Genomic DNA, 20,450 nt, shown 5'->3' on the forward strand with positions numbered 1-20,450 from the left:
AATTGTGCGTTAAAACTGCAAGATGTTTATAATTTGAAGTTATATGCCTTTCAGCCTGTGCCATCTCATTAGCTTGTATTTGGAACATGTGATCTATTTATCCAACCAATATTATTGAATGCCTACTATGTGCCTGGTACTACTTGTCACAATACTCTTATGATGCCAGTATACAGTTACTACTGTGGCTTTATAGAAAGGTGAAGTGACTTGGTGAGGAGTGGAGTTCTCACAGCATCCCTGTGACATTAGTACACGATTGTTACTGTAGCATTACAGAAGGGGGAGGACAGTGTGACTCCAGAACCCACACCGTGAACCACCACAGCTGTGCCAGGTAGAGCTGGGCTGGAGACTCTGGCTCCCAGGACAGAGCTTGCCACAAAGTAGACCTTCAACAGATGTATGTTGAGAAATGAGGAGGAGGGGGTGGCCCCATTTACTTCTTACTCATTTTAACGGCCCATCCAGTTTGAGGAAGAGAACGTGGAGGATGGTTGGGTTCCCCCGTGTAGCGGAGCCCTGATCTTCTGCTTATTCCATGGGAGAGTCAGGCTCGGCAGATCCTCAGGGCAGGCGGCGGGGAGAGAGGGCACACCTTTATTTTTATTTATTTTTTGCACCATGTAATTTGTTTTCAGTCTGAAACTATATCAGACTTTCAAAAATTGCAGCTGTAGGACAAAGAACTTTTCCTGTACCATTTGAAAGTAAGTTGCTGATATGATACCCTTACCATCTTGAATACTTTAGAGTAAATTTCTTACAAATGAATACATTTTCCTGCATAACCAAAATACAACCATCAAAATTAGGAAATTAACACCGATACACTGCTACCATCTTATCCTCACACTCTGTTCATTTCGCCAATTCATAGTAAATGTCATCTTTATGGTAAAAGGATCCAGTTCAGAATTACATTTGGCATTTCGTTGTCGTGGTTCTTTTATCTCCTTCAGTGGAGCAGTTCCTCCTTCTCCGCTTGTTTTTGACCTTCATGCCGCTTGTGAAGATTGCAGACCCCTTAGTTTGTTGATGCTACCTCAATTTGGGTCACCTCTGCCTTGAGCGCCACCCACTGGAGACATCCAGACCAGGGGTGGGGCTTTGGGAGCCCCACCACTCAGCACCGCCTCCTGCAGGAGAAGGGGCAGGAGAGCTGCCTGCCTTCTTTGGGGGTGAGGTGGGGGCGGGGTGAGGACCCCTCCTGGAACAGGAGCCAGCCTGGTGACCAGATTTTTGGAGCCCAGTCTGGGACAAATGACTTTCTGAATTTGATTGCTTTATTTGGAAGTCACGTAAAAGGCACAGGTATTACATTTGTTTAGTTTTGCACCTGACATATTATCTTCATTATTAAAATTATGTGAAATCATAACTGTTCCAGAATCCCAGGCTACAGATGCCATAGCCAAAAAGTACAGTTTATACCTGACATAAAAGTAAAATACCTGTGTCTCGGTATTACCTCTTTTCCACTGACAGGAGTGGCCTCTCAGTGCCATCCCTGATGAAGGTGGTGCCTGCCCCACATGTCCTTGATGATTTTATCCCCTTGATCCTTTTCCTTCTCTGATGGTCAGCCCACTAGCCCCCTGTCCTGTTGGGGAGGGTGCCCGTTGCCTGGCCTCCCACCTACACGGTCTCAGTGCAGGCCTGGCGCCTGCAGCTCTGCCTTTAGTCTCCTGTGCCTCGGCTGCAGGCAGGGGTGAGCACCAGTTTTGAGTCTTCCTTGTGGAGCCCCCCATTTGGGGTCCTTGGGCTTCTGCACTGAGCAGTGGCCTCCAGACAGGGTCAGGCCACAGCTGGAGGGTTTACACTTCACGTGTGGCTCTTGGCCCCAGAATAAAACGAGGTCTTCACAAAGAGTGTATGTATTTTATTCACTGAGATGAAATACACTGATTTCATTAAGGAATTAGTAAGTGAATAATGAGAATTTTTTTCATTCAAATCAGCATAATAAATGAATTTGATTAGGGCTAATCTTTGAAAAGTGTCCCATGTCCCTTTCTGGTGAGTCCTGGAGGCCCCCTGTGGTCAGATGCCGGCTAGTGGGCAGCCCACGTGTGGTCACGGTTGCTAGCGCTGCGCCTTGAATCCTGAGCACTCATGTGACAAGTGACACGTCCCCTTTGCGTGTCGCGTTACTTCCCACGCTGACCCTTTTTGGCTACGGTTCTGCCCACTCACACGGCCTCGCAAGCTCTCCCAGCATCTCACCCCCATCTGCTTGGCATTTCAGTCTCCAGAAGGACTTGTGTCATTTCAGACACGGAAAGTTTGTTCTGCTCTGCCAGAACAGTTATAAATCGACTCTCTGGTAATGACTCCAGGAAAGACTCAGCATTTAGGTTTCTGGTGTTTGGGCCCACATTTCCCATGGCCCTGGGAAGTATATGGAAGGATACCATACACTGAGCGCTGCCCTATTGACCTGTGAGGCATTTGCCTGCTCGCCAGGGCTGTGACATCTGGCCAGGAGCTCATGAATGGTGACACTGGGAGCGTCCCTTGAAGCACATGGACGCTGTCTCAGCACCTTCACCAGCTAATCTCAGGCTGGTCATAGGAGGGCTTCACACTTCAGCAACTTCCTTTGTAAAATGGGCTGATGGATCAATAGTTTGCAGACTCTGTGCTGAGGAGGTGCTGCCAGGCTCCATAGACATTTCATTCTCCTCGTCAGAAGGGCTCTGTAAATAGTGGCAGATCTTTCATGAAGGAGGTGCTAGGCTGCCTGCCCGAGGCTGCACCAGGTCAAGCAGAGCGTGGCCGAGGTCTGTCCCACCTGTTCTTGTCTGTATCTTCTTCCTTCCCAGTGGCCCAGCCCACACACAGGGATTCCATATGTGATAGCTTTGAGAAAAAGAAAAGGCCTGCTGCTTTAAATTTGTAAGACGTGCCAGGGCTGCAGCTGGGGAATGGAGTGAATACTCTTAGGGAGCCTACTGTGCAGCGTGGGCAGGACGTGGCAGACTTGGACGTGCAGCTGAGGCGGGTAGGGCGGGGCGGGGGGAGGGCCGGGCAGCCCTCCCTGTGCACCTTTCAGTGCAGAACTCGGGCAAGTTCCAGAATTCTAAGTTCAAGCCTAGCCTTCCAGGGCGTTTGAAGAGAGGAGAATAGAATATATCTTACTTAACAGCATGTTAGCTTCTTTGATATTTTTTCAGTATTTAGATGCATGGTGTAAAGATCTTAACTTGTACTCTTGCCCCAAGCCCTGCAATTGTCAATTTCTCCCCTAATGAGAAAACCAAGACATAGGGCCTCCCTGGTGGCGCAGTGGTTGAGAGTCCGCCTGCCGATGCAGGGGATACGGGTTCGTGCCCCGGTCTGGGAGGATCCCATATGCCGCGGAGCGGCTGGGCCCGTGAGCCATGGCCGCTGGGCCTGCGCATCCGGAGCCTGTGCTCCGCAACGGGGGAGGCCACAATAGTGAGAGGCCCGCATACCGCAAAAAAAAAAAAAAAAAAAAAAAAAAAAAAAAAAAAAAAAAAAAAAAGAAAACCAAGACATAAAGATATTCAGGCCCATGCAGTCTATTGCATTATGCCACCCAGAGCCAGAATGACCATCATGGGCCTGAGTCTCCACCTGGGTTTTCCCCCAGAACTGAATTTTATTGTTGAAATGGCCATATGGCAGATATTCTCAAGGCCTGGTTTGAAGGGTGGACCAGTTCACTTGATGAACAAGTACAGGCTTTAAAAAGTAAATGACGTGGGCTTCCCTGGTGGCGCAGTGGTTGAGAATCTGCCTGCCGATGCAGGGGACACGGGTTCGTGCCCCGGTACGGGAGGATCCCACATGCCGCGGAGCGGCTGGGCCCGTGAGCCATGGCCGCTGGGCCTGCGCGTAAAAGTAAATGACGTGATGCTAAAACTCACAGGATCCTGCACCTAAGACTATATATTTCACTGTATGTGGATTTTATCTCAAAAAGAACTGTAAACAAAGATTAAAGTCTAGTTAGTGGTTTTGTTTTTGGCAGTGTATGCATCATCAGTTCTTTTTTAAAAATAACTTTATTTATCTATCTATTTATTTATTTATTTATGGCTGCATTGGGTCTTCATTGCTGTGAGCAGCTTTCTCTAGTTGCAGCGAGCGGGGGCTACTCTTTTTTTTTTTTTTGCTGTACGCGGGCCTCTCACTGCTGTGGCCTCTCCCGTTGCGGAGCACAGGCTCCAGACGCACAGGCTCAGCGGCCATGGCTCACGGGCCCAGCCGCTCCGCGGCATATGGGATCCTCCCAGACCGGGGCACGAACCCGTATCCCCTGCATCGGCAGGCGGACTCTCAACCACTGCGCCACCAGGGAGGCCCGGGGGCTACTCTTCATTGCGGTGCACGGGCTTCTCACTGCGGTGGCTTCTCTTGTTGCGGAGCACGGGCTCTAGGCACGCAGGCTTCAGTAGTTGTGTCACGTGGGCTCCGTAGTTGTGGTTCGCGGGCTCTAGAGCGCAGGCTCAGTAGTTGTGGCGCACGGCCTTCGTTACTCTGTGGCATGTGGGATCTTCCTGGACCAGGGCTCGAACCCATGTTCCCTGCATTGGCAGGCGGATTCGTAACCACTGCACCACTAAGGGAAGCCCCAGGCCGGGATCTTTTAAAGAGACACGACCACTAAGCGGTCCTGAATTGGACCCTGGACAGGGAAATAGCCAGAAAGGACATCGTTGGTGAAACTGGAACTCGGACTGTGTCACTTTCTCCAGTTTTGATGGCTGTGCTGTGGTCATGAAAGAAAATGTCCCTGTACTTCAGAAATTCTCACTGAAGTATTCAGGGGTGAAGAACTGTGCTGTCTCCACCTTAATCTCAAATAGTTGGGGAAGAGTTACCGGCCTGTGTGTTTAGAGAAGGAGACTGGGAGGAAGGGAGTGACGGGGAGAGGAGAGAGGGTGACACGGCCAGTAGAGCAAGATGTAGACGACCAGTGAATCTGGGAGAGGGTGTATGGGTGTTCCTTTTGCTGTTTTTGTAATTTTCTGCAAGGTTGATTTATATCGAAATTAAAAGCTGCCCCTAAAGGATGGCACGTGTGGCTCTAAGAAAGGGGGAGCTTTAGGTCCAGTGGAGGTGTTTCCGGGCCTCATTCAAAGTCCTGTCTCCCCAGTTGATCAGCTGCCTTTCTGAGCACTGCCTGAGTCCCTGGGCAGATGAGGGGCCCGACGCAGAGGGACCGGGACCCCACGTCCCGGCCTGACTCTGCCTCTGCGCCCCCTGATCTCTGCTGCCTCATCGGCAGATGGTTGCACTTCAGAAACGTGAGGTCAGAAAGGACATCGATAGGAAAGTGGGACCCACTGGGGCTCTGCTGCATCGTTAAACCCTTTTCCTGAATTGTTTGCTTGGAAAATGTTGAGATTGATTTAACACCTTTTTAACAGAACTGTCACCTAGTTGTAGCTGTTTATGCAGCCGTGTCCATCCAAGAATCTATAGCCGGGTCAGCCTGACAGCCAGATCCAGCCGCTGCCAGTTTTTATAAACAAAGCTTTCAGGGAACAGTCACGTGCATGCTTTGCTTTGACCTCAAAATGCTCCTTATGGTTTAAAAGTGGTTCAGTTTGGGGTAGTTGCTTATTACTTAGTGAATACTTATTCCTGATACTATGCAATTTTGGTGATCACCTTCTCATTAAAAAGATAAGTTTTATGTTTATGGGATTAAATTTTTTTAAATAGGGGAATTAAGAGTTTTATTATAAAAAGTATTTTTTTTTCCTTTGCCACTGCTAGTTTAACAGAAAACAAATGCCCAGAGGCCCCCAGGGCTTCAGCCTCAGCCTTTGTGCCTCTGAGAACAGCTTCTGGAGCTGTGTTCTGCCTGCTAAATAATTCACATTCGTCAGAGGTAGCAGCAGGCTAAAGGTCTGCTCTAAATTATGGATGCGTCTTCTGTGATGCTTTGTGTTAAGTATACTGGTGGTTCCTTCTCCGTGAGCTCGAAGGGAGAGACTCGCCTTTGTCAGCCTGTGGACTGGGATCTCTGGAGAAAGTGCACTAATTTACCTCTTTGGGGAGCGTGAGCTAAGCAACAATGTCTCTGTGTGTGGCCCGAGCCTGGGGCCCCAGGGGCTGTGCTGGCTGACCCTGGTATGGATTCAGAGGGGTGGTTTGCGGTGAATGGTTGGAAGTATTTGGTTAAGTGGCATCACAGTGGCTCTTATCGGCTCTGCCCAGGTAAAGTCCCTCTGGTCTGTGCCTTGTCGTGGTTGGCGGGGGCAGGCAGACTGCGCGGTGTCCAGGTATGTGTGCCGAGGGGGCCCGTCTGCTTGGAGGCCGGTGGCAGTTAGCCCTATTACCTGACCTTGAGTTGTGATTTAAATATTTAAAGTGCTGGAGGTTATGGTTTGGATGAGATATTCTGGTGAGATAATGATGGATGAAAGCCCTGAGTTACAGAATTATATATAAAATGTTAATAGTAAGGCATTCTTCAAGTTATTTGCAACACGGTAACCTGCATGTTTGTCCAGCCAATGTAAAGGTGGTGGCTTTCCTAGTTTTCAGCAGATCTGAAACAGACTTCAAAAACTTTCTCACCAGGAAAGCATTACTCTGACTTAAACTGGTGAATTGAAAGGAAAAAAAAAAACCCAACAGCAACAACAGAAACCAGGAAACATTCTCTAAAGTGAAGCTGTAAGGTGGGATGTGGGGTGTCTTCCATGGACGTCTTCTTCTTTGGCTGGAGGATGAGTGTGTTGTTTTCCAAGCACCTGACACCCCAGAGAGACTCAGGCAGTGGCTTAGACATAGTGGGGTTTCTTCCATCACCTGTTCTGGCCTTGGAGTTGGGGTAGGAATCCTGGCGTTGGAAGGAATTTCATTTGTGTTCAAGGGCAGTCCTTCCACACATGTGCACTGTTTTCTGTGTGTCGAGAGCAACTCCAGAGTGAGTTTAAAGGTGGCATGAATTATGAAATTCAGAACTTGACAATGGCTGTCAAGGCCCAGGTGACTCTCCGTGTGTCATGGACACACAGAAGTGCTAGGATCTTGTCATCCCCGAAGGGCTCTGCACCCACCGCATGGCTCTTCACGTTCTTCTGCAAGAATCGGCCACCTAAAGATTCACCAGGAGATCTCATGATGACAAGAACTGTGTACCGACGTGCTTTACGCAGCCAGGCATTGTCTCTAGTTTTCCCACTCTGAAGTGTGTGCACATTCCCAGAGATCTGGCCGAGGTGGAGGGAAACGGCCGGGGCCGCGGCCTCAGGCAGCGTGGCCTGGCCCTGGAGCTGCTCCTGCAGGGTCACTGCTGTCCCCTCTCGAAGCTCCTGGTGCCTGAGTTGAGGCCCAGGGAGCAGGCATTCAGGTCCCAGAAGCAACAGTGTGGGTGTGTCTGCCAGAAGAAGCAAAAGGAGCCTGCGGGGAGGCCCGGGAAGCCAGCGCGGGATAACTTTCTGACTTCGTGGGTCAGATGGGAGCTGGGGTCCAGGGCCTGCGTCCCCAGCTGAAATGACTCTTCCCAGGAGAGGCTCTGTCTGCAGGCAGAGCCCAGCCCCAGCCCTCCACCCCGCCGCCACCCCCGCTCCCCTTCTAGGCCCAGCGCATCTTTCTGTGCAGGACACCAGTGCCCCTGAGACTCCACGGCAGGAACCGCCCTGCTCCCGCCAAGGCATCAGAAAAGGCAGGCCTCAGGGTGTGCCTGCTGCTGGCCGGCTGAGCCGCGCAGCCCACAACGAGCGGCCAGGGGGGTCCTTTCTTCTTTTAATTGTAATGTTTCTTTATCGATTAGACTTTTCAAGTGTCAGTTATTGATCTGTGAGTCTTCAAAAATAATTCACATTGGCTAAATCTTATAAAAATGAATTGGTATACGGGTCATCTTTCCCTTAACACGTGTATTCGGTCAGTGTTCATTTGTCCTTCACTCAGTCCCTCCACAAACTTGCAGCACTGGGCAGGGTGGGGGTGGGCGCCTGGGAAGCCTGCCCACCCCCCGCCTCCCTCGTGTCCTGTGTGCACTGGTCTACATCGCTCTGCCTGTTGCGTGTTGGAATCCACACACCTTTTGTTTGACAAGTAAAAGCTGCGACATCCTTGATGGGTTCAGCTGCTCTGTCTGCAGTTTGCCCCCCACCCTGCCCTCACCATCCAGCCTCAGCCGGACCTCCGCTGGCCACTCTCCACGTGCAGCCAGAAGGACAAAAAGTCCCTTCTTTATTATTATTATTATTAACGGAATGTTTTATTTTTAGCATAGATGTGATGACTTTTTTTTCAATATTTTTTATTGAAGTATAGTTGATTTACAATGTCATGTTAATTTCTGCTGTACAGCAAAGCAATTCAGTTATACATATATATATACATTCTTTTTTAAAAATATTCTTTCCCATTATGACTTATCCTAGAATACTGAATACAGTTCCCTGTGCTGTACAGTAGGACCTTGTTGTTTATCCATTCTTTATATAATAGCTTACATCTGCTCATCCCAAATTCCCACTCCATCCCTCCCCCAACCCCCTCCCCCTTGGCAACCACAAGTCTGTTCTTTATGTCTGTGAGTCTGTTTCTGTTTTATAGATAAGTTCATTTGTGTCATACTTTAGATTCCACATGTAAGTGATATCATATGATATTTGTCTCTCTGTATGGCTTACTTCACTCAGTATGATCGTCTCTAGGTCCATTGATGTTACCACACATGGCATGATTTCACTCTTTCTTATGGCTGAGCAGTGTTCCAGTGTGTATATATGTACCACATCTTTATCCATTCATCTGTCAGTGGACATTTAGGTTGTTTCCATGTCCTGGCTAGTGTGAATAGTGCTGCTGTGAACATAGGGGTGCATGCATCTTTTTGAATTATAGTTTTGTCTGGATATATGCCCAGGAGTGGGATTCCTGGATCATATGGTAATTCTATTTTTAGTTTTTTGAGGAACCTCCATACTGTTTTCCACAACGGCTGCACCAACTTACATTCACACCAACCGTGTAGGAGGGTTTCCTTTTCTCCACACCCTCTCCAGCATTTATTGTTTGTAGACTTTCTAGTCTGACCAGTGTGAGATGGTACCTAATTGTAGTTTTGAAGTGCATCTCTCTAATAATTAGTGATGTTGAGCATCCTTTCATGTGCCTATTAGCCATCTGTATTTCTTCTTTGGAGAAATGTCTATTTAGGTCTTCTGCCCGTTTTTTGATTGGGTTGTTTGTTTTTCTGTTGTTGAGTTGTATGAGCTGCTTATATATTTTGGAAATTAAGCCCTTGTCGGTTGAATTGTTTGCAAATATTTTCTCCCATCTTGACATTCCCTTGTTTATCCCTGTCCTCCAGGGTGAAATACACACAGCTTGGGTGCCCACCTCCCGGCCCTGCTGGCCTTGCCTGCCAGCTCTCCTGCTCCTCGGCCGCCCAGCCACACTGGCTGTGAGCCATGTTTCTTCTGCCACAGGGCCTTTGCACATGCTTGTCCCCCTCGTGGAAGGCTTTTTCCGCTTTTCTGAGGTCGGTTAAGTTCTGTTCATCCCTCAACTCTCAGCTCAACCATCATTGCCTTAAGGGAAAAAAGCTGGAGGAAAATGTCTTGGTGCTCATACTTTACTGAGTGTTTTTAAAATAGACTGTTTCATCTTTTGAGGATGACCCTGTTTATCAGCATGAAATGTAGCAGGAAAGCTTCTCTGCTTGGCCCCTGACACTGCCCCTGACGCTGGTTCACGGTTCACATTCTCTTTGGCTCCGTGTGGGGGTCCCTGGGGCTGGGGGCATTTTAAGCCCCTACTTAGTGACAGATCATACTCTTCCTCCACTTTCCTTTGGTTTATTGATCTTTTTTTTTTATTGATGTGTAGGTGTTCTTAAATATAAAGAAAATTAGTCCTTCAGCTGTGTAATGTGTTACATGTATTTCCCATAGTTTCTTATTTGTCTTTTGCCTTAGCTTACAGTGTTTTTTACATACAGAGATTTGATTTTACTTTTTTGAGGTGTAGTTGACATACAACATTATGTTAGTTTCAGGTGTACAACATAATGTTTCAAAATTTGTATATATTGTGGAATGATTGCCACAGTGAGCCTAGCTAACTTCCCTCACCAGGCACAGATGCAGAATTCTTTCTTGTGATGAGAACTTACAAGATCTAGTCTCTTAGCTCCTTTCGCGTGCGCGATGCAGTGTTGTTGCTTACACTCACCGGGCCGTGCCATCCATCCCCAGGACCTGTTTCTCTTACGTCTGGACGTTTGTACCCTCTAACCCCTCCACCCACATTGTCCCCCACCCTGCCCACTGCCTCTGGCACCACCCGTCTGCTCTCACACACAGAGACTTCAAGTCTGTCTCTGACGGCTCTGGGCGGGAGCCTGCTGGATGTCCTCACTCAGGTATCTCAGAGAACTGTCCCGTGCTTTCTTCTAGTGTTTCTCTGACTTCACTGTTTATGTTTAAATCTTTGGTCTGTGTGGCATTTATTCTAGTGCGTATTGCAAGCCCCCCAACTTGGTCACTGTCCAGCTGGTCACAGTTGACCTGTAGCGTGTATTGAGTGATCCGGCTGTGTCCTGTCCCAGTGGCGCATCTGCTTCTGCAGCGGCATCGTTCAGGGTGTGGGTGTGCGACGTGTGTAACGTTCGGTGGCGCTGGCCCTGCCTCTGTGCTTTGTTTTGTGTAGTTTTCCAGCATTTCGTGTTTGGGTTTCCACGTGAACCTTTACACTCAGTTTGTCTGGTTCTAATAGAACGTGTACTGGGAAGTGTGTTGGGAGGAGAGGTTAATTTGGGGGGTTGAGCGTCTGTGGTGTTTAGTCCTTTGTTGCCCCTGTTACTGGATACAAATCACATGTGAAGACGTGGGGTCTTCCAGGACCCCAGCCCCAAGGAGAGAGGGGAGGAGGGTGTGAGTGTGTGCCTGCCTGTGAGCGTGTCAGGATGCGTGCGTGAGCGTGTGTGAGCGTGTGCCTGCCTCTGAGTGTGTTGGGGTGCGTGTGTGAGCGTGTGCCTGCCTGTGAGTGTGTATGAGCATGTGCCTGCCTCTGAGCGTGTCAGCGTGCGTTGAGGAGCGGGTTTCCGGTCACATACACACAAAACCGAGAGCTGTTCTTGTGGGGAAGTTTTGTGTGTCGGGGTCTAAGCAGAGCATTTCCAGGTGGTTCCGTGTGCCCTGGTCCTCAGCTCCCTGCCTGGGCACTGCGGTGCACTTAGCAACAGTGCGTGTTTCTCCGGGTCCTGGGAACCCCACCGGTGCCCCTTTCTCTCTGCTCAGCCCGCCCGTCACCCAGCCCTGGCTCCTGGCCCGTCCCGACCTCAGGTGGACTCACTCGGAGCCCCTGCCGTGCCCGCGGCCAGGGCGGCCGCGACCTGTGACGAGCATCCTTGTTGGGTGTGTGCGTGCGTGGCCTCAGGAGGTGGGTTCGGTCTCGTTCCCACTCGGCCCGGTACCCAGGGTGCCCAGAACGATGCAGCCACAGTGTGGGCACTCACCACACTGTGTCGGCTGAACGCACCTCCTGTAGAAGACAGATGGTGAGGGCCCCGTGGGCAGGAGGGGGACAGGCCCGCAGGTGAGTGAGGTCTGTGCTGGCCCCGCAGAGCTGAACGGCGCCGACCTGAAGGACTGCGTGAGCAACCACAGCCTGAGCAGCAATGCCAGCCTCCCCAGCGTGCAGAGCTGCCGGCGCCTGCGTGAGCGGAGGGTTGCCAGCTGGGCTGTGTCCTTCGAGCGGCTTCTGCAGGACCCACTCGGAGTTCGCTACTTTTCCGTGAGTCTGACGGGCAGCGGGCACCTCTTGCAGCCGGACCCCAGGGCAGGGTTGGGCAGGGCAGGCGTCTTGTCCTCTTGCTTCTACCCCGGGCGCTCAGGCCCAGGGGCTGGAGGGCGCCTCTCTCTGCTGTGAGGGGCATCAGAGCTTCTTGTGAACCCTTGGAAGCAGCTGCCTGCTAGCCAGGCCGGCTACTAGGAAGGCATGCTCAGCTCCTAAGGAAACAGCTGGGAAGGCCCAAGTGGTCCCAGTGAGGGCAGCTTTTAAGTTTGCTCCCAGGTAAATTCTGCAGAGGCGCTTGGCACCCGTGGTTTCTGTGAAAGATGAAAATAAGAATAAAGTGGGAATAATGGAACAGAGCGCAAGAGGAGGGAGGTCCCACTGCCACTACTGACGTACCTGCCTTTCCCGAGGATTGTGTGAAGGTTAATCTATGGTGTTTTTCTTAGGATTTTCTAAGGAAGGAATTCAGTGAAGAAAACATTTTATTCTGGCAGGCCTGTGAATATTTTCATCATGTTCCCGCACACGACAAAAAAGAGGTACGTTTCTTCAGGCTGGGAAGTGGGAGTGGTTAAAGGGCAGGGTGATGTTAGCGTAGGTTCACACATAGTGCAGTTTGAAAAGTCCGTGTAAAAATATTTTCACACGATTAAAAAAAATTCGTTTTCAGAATGTTTCTTAATATATATGATATTTAGTTTTGCCTAAACATAGCTTGCATAAATGGCCCTAAAACTTTCAGCACATGTGCTGCCACTCCGTGTGTGGAAGGGGATTTAAGAGAAAATCCTGGGCAGAAGAGCATCCTAGGATGCCCGTCCGTACGGCCCCCCTTGCAGGCTGCGTGGGGGCAGGTGAGCCCCCGCTGGTGTGGGTGCTGATCCGCGGCGTGACCCGCTCTGAGGCAGCCTGTGCCCCTCCCTCAGAGGAGGCCTCTTCTCTGCTTCTCACGCTCCGTGCTGCCCAGACCTCCCTCCCACTTTGGCGAGACCACACCATGCGACAGCACCTGCGCTGCCCGCACCCGGATGCCCCCGGTCTTTGGAACATTCAGATTGCGCTTTGACAAGATTTGGAGAGGAGCTGATTTATTGAAAAGTTTCATACTGGCTGGTACTTTTAGTTATTATCCAAGCAAGAAATATTTATTAGGCCCTAAGAAAATGTGTCTCCATTGCCTGGACCCGTGTCAGAAAACATGTGTGTGGTCTGCATGTCCCACACACGCACTGTCCCTTCAGCTCTCCTACAGGGCCCGCGAGATCTTCAGTAAGTTCCTGAGCAGCAAAGCCACCACGCCGGTCAACATTGACAGCCAGGCCCAGCTGGCGGACGACATCCTCAGCGCCCCCCACCCTGACATGTTCAAGGAGCAGCAGCTCCAGGTGACTGCCCGGGGTGCGGGCAGAGGACTCGGGTCCCAGAGAGCAGCCCCCGCAGGCACCAGACTGCGAGGAGAGTGCCGGTGGGACCCCCACCCCTACCCCACCCCACCCCAGCCACTGGGCTCCATCTCAGAGCCAGGGTTCAGCAGAGCCCTGGAGCAGGACGTCCCCACCACGGCATACCTGACTGTTGACACTCTCCCTTATGCATCTGTGTGTCATCACAGGTCCATGGGCGGTGATATACATAGAGGTCGATAGATGTTTGGATTTTTTTCAGTTTTAGGACATCACTGTGATGAAAAGTGTGCATTGGACTTAATGTGTTTTAGAGCACATGTCCACTGGCCTTAGCAGAGGTTACTTCTGTAGCTGAGTCATATGAATGAGGTTTAAAAAAATGGAGGAAGGTATTTTCAAGGCAGGTCTCACTTCGTTTAGGTTTCCAGTTGCCTTTGGTTTCATTCTTTTTTCTTTTTTTTGGCGGTACACGGGCCTCTCACTGTTGCGGCCTCTCCCATTGCGGAGCACAGGCTCTGGACGCACAGGCTTAGCAGCCATGGCTCACGGGCCCAGCCGCTCCGCGACATGTGGGATCTTCCCGGACTGGGGCACGAACCTGTGTCCCCTGCATCGGCAGGTGGACTCTCAACCACTGTGCCACCAAGGAAGCCCTGGTTTCATTCTTATTTAACAAAGTAAAGATTCTCCAAGATTGCACCTTGGCTGTCCTGAGGCCACTCAGACGCTGGCGCTTTATGTGGGTTATTGGAATTGGCTGATCGTAAGCGTGGCCACCGAGGGCTGGCGTGTTATGAGAAGTGTGATCAGACATAAAGGAGCCTGGGCAACGACTCCGGGGGCGATGAGGGGCTTTGGGAACAGGCCCTGCTGCGTGTGTGGCCTGGCGCCGCCCCACACCTTCAGGGCCAAGTGTCCAGTTCCGTGTGTCACTGGACAGCGCTGTGTTTCCTTGGCAGATCTTCAACCTGATGAAGTTTGACAGCTACACTCGCTTTCTGAAATCCCCGCTGTACCAAGAGTGCATCCTGGCGGAGGTGGAGGGCCGCCCGCTGCCTGATGCGCAGCAGGTTCCCAGCAGCCCCACCTCCAAGCACAGCGTCAGCTCCGACCACTCAAACGCGTCCACGCCAAAGAAGGTGCCCGTCCCAGCCACGCTGGCCCCCCCAGTGAAAGCTGTTCTGCAGAGATGACAGTAGACGCCCCTGTTGGCTTATCCCCTCACCCGCAGGGAATGCAAGGCCCTCTTAGCACTCACACCTCCCATGCGTCTTGTCTGAGGTTCTGGTCGGGGCGGGGGGCTCCAGCTGCCATTTTTGGAGAGGCTGGCGGGGCTGCGCCTCTGGCCTTGAGGGACCTGGACCCTCCCGCGGAGCACCTGTCTTGGCAGCCTGCTCCAGCTCCCTTTCCCATGCATTTCATGTGATATTAAATTAACTTCACACTGTTTTAACAACGTTTTCCATTTGATGGCAGTTGAATGGAAAATCGAAATCAGGACGGTCCCTGAATGAAGAGTTGGGGGACGAGGACAGCGAGAAGAAACGAAAAGGAGCGTTTTTCTCTTGGTCAAGGACCAGGAGCACCGGGCGGTCCCAGAAGAAGAAGGACCAAGGCGACCGTCCAAGCGGTTCGTGGTTTGTCGTGTGCAGGTCGGGGAGGGAGGGGGGTGAGGCCCTCTCGGGGACGAATGAGGAAGTGTGGGCTGTGCTTGTGACGTGGCCCTTTGGGGCGGCCTGGCTGGGGAAGCCGGGGGTTCTAGGGCCCTCTGAGAGGGGGCATGGTGCATTCTAACCCACCAGCCTAGGGCACCTCACAGGTACCACCGTCTTCTTGCTTGAGCAGTAATGGGTGCTTTTGGTAGAAAATTTGGAAAATACAACCAAGTGAAAAGCAGAAAATACAGATGTCCTGCCCTCTGTCCACCCAGACAGCCTCTTGCTTTTCTGCTGTGTGCAGAGAGGTACATGAGCTTTTGTAATTTCTTTAAGAAAATGTGACACCATAGTTTGGGTACCAAGCATTTTCAAAATTGTAATTTTATTGTAAATTTTAAAGGTTGCCATCCTAGATCTTCTCTCCCTTGGTTTCTTTCTTGGATGTGGCTGAGAAGACAGTGTGAGAGGGACAGGGATGGGGCTGGGATGCTCCGGGAGGGAGGTGGGTGGACGGGTAGCAGCCTGGGCAGGGGGGACAGGGCAGAGAAGGGCGGGGCGCACACTGGGCGCAGGAAGCATGCGTGGGAGGGTTTGGCGGCCTTTTCTTCTCCACTGTCAGGAAAGGGATTATTTTCCGGGAACTAACCTGCAGGTTCCAGACCCGGGCCCCAAGATTAGGTTGGGCGGCTTATCGAGGGAGCTTGGACAGGGAGCACCTGAGGGGGTGGTGCCTGTGCTGTGCCAGGCGCTTTAGAGGGTTCACCTCCTGCTCAGAGCTGGCCGCAGGCAGGTCTTATGCCCACTTTGCAGAGGGCAGTGTAGGGAGGCTGTGGGCCTCTGCCGGTGCCCTGAGGCTCCGGGGCCTTGCCTGAGGCAGCCCGTACAGCTATTCTTCCACGAGGAAGGGCAGCCGGAGCTGGGGGTGGGAGCGGTGTCGTCAGTGTGGCCAGGGACCCCCGAGGACCGGAGATGGGGGAGTGCCTGCCTCTCTAGGTCTGTGTCCCCGAGCGGGACCCCAGGAGACCGGGGTCCCCATACCCGGCACATCTTTAGAGAACCACCCGTAAAGGCCCTAAGTCCTGACCCCAGGACGCTCCCCAGGCGTCCTGACTCTCTCGCCTGGCAGTCCGTTGCTTTTGGCAGGTGGGTCAGTGGGACCTGGGGGCCTCCGTGTAATCAGGCCCCCTGCTCCACCCCCAGGCCCCGGCACAGCAGCATGATCGGGGGCCCTAGGCCCTGTGTTTTTAAAGGTCCTTTCTACGTCAGAGTTCTCGCGAGTTTTAGATTACAGTTAGCTCAGTCAGTGACATCGGATGGCGCGATTGTCAGCTCATTCAGGGCTTTACAGGAAGACGGGAAGTGAGCCGTCGGTAAAAGATGCCATAACCGGCTGGCACGTGAAGCCACATGTTGAGATAACAATTCCAGATTAAATGAAGGGCAGGGAGGCCTTGCACTTGCTTGCGTTTTGACCTAAGACAAGGCAGCAGGAGCCAGGGGAGCCGCGTGGCCGCCAGCAGAGCAGAGCGCGGGCCTGGGCTGTGGCTCCCGGCCCCGGCTGTGTGCCAGGGGCGAGGCTGCGCCACCAAAGGGCCTCCGAGCCTGGCTCCTGTCCTTCGAGCGTGTCTCTTCAGCCTAAAGGAGGTGTGGGGCTGTGGGGGACATGACCACACTCGGGGGGTTTCTGCACTTCTGCATTAAGCGAGCAAGCCTGAAGCTGGTGCCATTGGGTGTTCTGAGTCCCTGTATCCCCTCCAGACCCCCTGCACACCAATGGAGGCCTGGGCCGCCGGGAGTCACAGGGCTCCATGTCCTCGGCCGGGAGCCTGGACCTGGTGAGTCCCCGCAAAGCCATGTCCCTCGTAAAGGAGCTGTTGGATGGATGGGGAGGGCGCCCCTTGAGCACTAAGAATATCTCTGGGTTTATTTCTGAGACCTTTAGTTCCCGTTCAGGCACGTTTCTCTGGACGCCCATGGGAGCAGGCAGGTACTCCTCTTCGTCTCGGCACCTGCATGTCCCGTGAGCTCAGACACCCCCGTGTCTCTGCCTGTGCGCTGGGGGCTGTGCCGACGGAGCTCTTCCCCTCCGGCTCCTGCTGCGGGCCGGGGGCCCGGGTCCTGCCTGGCCCTGCGCTCTCTCCTCATGCCCCACTGAGTTGCTTGTCTGGGCCAGTTTCTAGTTAGGTGGAGAGGAGGCATTGGGCTGACCTGCTAGCTGGTTAGCTGTCATCTGATGGCAATTTTGGAAAACCCTATTGTTGCTGGCCTCCTAGTCACTTGAGATGGTCAGGCAGTAGTGAGTGTAGAATGTCATTTCTTCTTCAGTTATAACAATACCAGTTAGAGCCGTGAGGGTGGACCATGCACTAGTCAGCCATTGCTGCCTGACAAACCATCCCAAAACCCAGTGGCTTAAGACAAAGAACATTTATTATTGCCCGTGCGTCTGTGGGAAGGGCATGTTTGGGGCCATTTTGCAATCAGTCTACCACCTGCAAACTAGTTTTCTGAAGTAATATTTGGGAGAAAGAGATTTTCAGACCCTCGGAGGACAGAGTGGTAAGGAAGTGACAACCAGGGCAAGTCAGGCATTAGAGAGGCATGCGGGGAGCCGTCTGTAGCCAGGAAGCGGAGCTGTAACTCAGGGACCCAGAGGTCTGCCACGGGGAGCGCGGCCGCGGGCTGGTCCCCGGTCCAGCTCCTGCCCCGAGCACGTCGGAGCCCTGCTCTGAGCAGTGGGGAGGGGCCACCCCACCCCGCTCTTGCCTAGTCCACCCACAGTGCAGACATCACGTCGCAGGTGCTGCTGCTCTGGAAGGCTCGCTTCCCCATCCTGCAGGCATGTCCCCCACCGCAGAGCCTGGCAGTGGGACAGGTGGGCTGGGCCACATCCCCCGCTCCGGGCAGAGGTGGTGGGCGTTCTCTGGGCAGAAGGCACCCCAGGCTGAAGGCTGCCTGCAGGGCGCACCCCCGGCAGCCCCGCGGAGGAAGGAGCTGAGACTCCCCCGTGCCCCTCACACCCGGCCTCCCTGCGCCTGCTCCTCGTGACCTGGGGGCCAGGGTCTGAGGGGCCTCATACCCTCAGGTGTGTGCCGCTGCCTCTGAGCCTTGGCCTGGCCGTCCCGCCCCCTCTCCTAGCCTCTTCCCTGCAGCCCACCTGCTGTCTGTCCGTCCATTCCTCTCGGAAAGGCCTTGGGCCTGCGAGGTCGGGCAGAAAGAGCCAGAAATGTGACCAGAAGCAGCAGAGGTTGCCTGCCTTGTCCGTCCCCGGCTCCTAGGCTGAGAGACGGGCGAGGCAGCTCCTGGTCCCCAGATGGCCTCAGTGGGCTCTGCAGAGTGACTCCATGTGCTTCCGGGTCAGGGAGGCCAAGACCGGACCCCCAAAAACAAAAGTGGGAAGGCCCATCCTATTCTAGTAGGAAAGCTAGTTAGCATGGCCCTTGTAAAAGTTTACACTCAGAGGTTGGAGGCTGGGACTGCGAGGACGGTGCCTGTAGTTGAGAGGGGGTGGCTCTCTGTCAACTAGCAGCCCCACAACTTAGCGGCCGTGTGCGCACAGCGCACTGTGCCTTTATCGGAATGTGTCTGCGTTGTGGGGCTGGGTGTGCACAGGGAGCCGCGCTGCTGGGCCCCTCACACATGTGCAAGTTACGATGGCCCTTCCCTGGGGCCTCCCGCACTTTCCCTGACCCTGCACCTGCCCCCGTCTCCCTGCCCCCCAGCCAGAGGCCTGCAGGACCCTGGCGCCCGAGAAGGACAAGGCCACCAAGCACTGCAGCATCCAGCTCCCCGACGGGACGGCCTGCGTGGTGCTCGTCAGGGAGGGGCTCTCCATCAAGGAAATCCTGGCCGGGCTCTGCGAGCGACACGGCATCAACGGGGCTGCTGTGGACCTCTTCCTGGTGGGCGGGGACAAGGTACAGGGCTGCAGAGACCGAGGGCCTTTCCTTTGGGGGCGTCTGCCCTGTGGGAGATCCTGCCGAGGGGGGAGCCGGCTAACCTGTGTGTGTTTACCTGAGCGTGCGGGTTCCCTGCCGCCTCGGCCTGTGTTGGGCCTCGCGGCCAACTCTGCTCTGTGCTCCTCGTCTGAACCGCGCGTGTGGCCGAGGTGGGTCCCGAGAGCACCGCCTCGCCGCGCAGAACCCTTTGTGGGCTCACAGCAGCTGGTCAGGGAGCTGAGGCCTTCTCTCCGGCTCTGGCGGGCTGCTCTTGAAGCTGCACTTGGCTCCGTGCAGCTGTGCGCCCCGGCTCCCACTGACGCCCGTCTCTCTTCCTTTCATGTGTTCCGTAGCCTCTGGTGCTGCACCAGGACAGTAGCATCTTGGAGTCTAGGGACCTGCGCCTAGAAAAACGCACTTTATTTCGGTAAGAGAAATGCAATTGCCATTTTCATGAGGTTTCCAGAGCCACAGGCTGTTTCTGACCACTTGTCCCGCTGGCCTCCGCTCTACTGGGGGTGCCGGCTCCCCCCAACTGTGAGCTCAGAGGGACAGCCGCACGTGGCCCCAGGCACCCCAGGGGCCAAAGGGTCAAGCTCCCCGCCTGCTGGCGACCACGGCAAGGCTGCACCCGGGGCAGGGTTGACCCTTGGGGAGGGGCTGCTCCTTGTCAGGTGTGACAGTCCTGGCTCAGCCCCACGAGACCCTAAAGAAGCCCCCTGTGGGCTCTCTTCTCGTGCAGAACCCGGGGCTGCCTTGGTGATGCCCATGGGTGCCACGCTGCTCTGCTTTTGAGACGGAACGTCCACGTGACAGTTGCCACGTGTTTGTGGCAAACGTGCTCCTGTTTCTCCCCCTCCAACCAGGCTGGATCTGGTGCCGATTAACCGGTCTGTGGGACTCAAGGCCAAGCCCAGCAAGCCAGTCACGGAGGTACTGCGGCCTGTGGCGGCCAAGTATGGCCTGCGCCTGAGCGAGCTGGTGGCCCGGCTGGTGAGTGACCAGGCTGGTGAGTGACACGGGGCCCCTGGGCCCCCGAGCCGCCCACAAGCTCAGCGCTGCCTGCTGGGGCCCAGCTTGCCCCCGTTGTCTGCGAAGCGAGCTGTGGCTGGCATAACGGGAGGACGCCATGGGGCCGACCCAGCGCCTGTGTGCAGCTTCTCCACCCAGCAGGCCCTAGGGAGGACGTTGCCGCTGCCCTCCTGTTTCCCACCCTTTGGTGGAAATGCTTGCTGCTTATTCGTACCTTGGTCGTGCCCTCTGGGATTTGGGTTGGTATTTGAGATTTGGGGGTTTGGGCCCAGGGAAACCAAGAAGAGAAACAAATGAAAACCTTGCAGCCTCCCGCCGTTTGCAAATCTGATCAGATGACGGCACGCGGTGGCGTGCATGACCCGATCTGCAACAGCCTGTCGGGCATCCGCTGCTTCACTGTCCAGCTTCCCATAGGCTGTGGGTCTGACAGCTCTCTCTGGTGTTTCGGAGCTGGGCCGTTGGGTTCCTCCGTGCATGGGTGAAGCAGGGATGAGAGCAGAGTCCCCGTCCCTATAGCCGGAGGGCGGTCCCGCACCTCCACACATTTGCTTTGAAATGTGATGACTTATGACCTATTGGCCTGTGTTCTCCTTTCTTTAGAAATTATACTTTATCAGAGCTATGATTTCAAGTATTTTTAGGATTTTTATTTTCTCTGAAATGGGGTCCAG

General features: G+C 53.6%; 1 protein-coding gene across 8 annotated transcripts in view; it reads left to right on the forward strand.

Moving 5' to 3' along the window:
• RGS12 (regulator of G protein signaling 12) overlaps positions 1-20,450 on the forward strand; it is a gene marked incomplete at its 5' end in the record, with an annotated part of 118,333 nt that overhangs the window by 84,084 nt on the left and 13,799 nt on the right. For 6 of the 8 annotated variants that reach the window (XM_082611288.1, XM_082611291.1, XM_082611290.1 and 3 more), the window contains 9 exons: positions 11,570-11,739; positions 12,189-12,281; positions 12,984-13,127; positions 14,108-14,287; positions 14,625-14,778; positions 16,565-16,641; positions 18,529-18,723; positions 19,098-19,171; positions 19,611-19,737. In XM_082611288.1, coding sequence (XP_082467414.1) covers positions 11,570-11,739; positions 12,189-12,281; positions 12,984-13,127; positions 14,108-14,287; positions 14,625-14,778; positions 16,565-16,641; positions 18,529-18,723; positions 19,098-19,171; positions 19,611-19,737 — 1,214 coding nt within the window. Of the gene's footprint in view, positions 1-11,243; positions 11,386-11,569; positions 11,740-12,188; positions 12,282-12,983; positions 13,128-14,107; positions 14,288-14,624; positions 14,779-16,564; positions 16,642-18,528; positions 18,724-19,097; positions 19,172-19,610; positions 19,738-20,450 lie in introns of all 8 variants that reach the window. The other 2 variants (XM_082611292.1, XM_082611294.1) reach the window with 1 other exon arrangement.

Source organism: Mesoplodon mirus (assembly GCF_964341445.2).
Source record: "Mesoplodon mirus genome assembly, chromosome: 2".
Classification (NCBI taxonomy): domain Eukaryota; kingdom Metazoa; phylum Chordata; class Mammalia; order Artiodactyla; family Ziphiidae; genus Mesoplodon; species Mesoplodon mirus.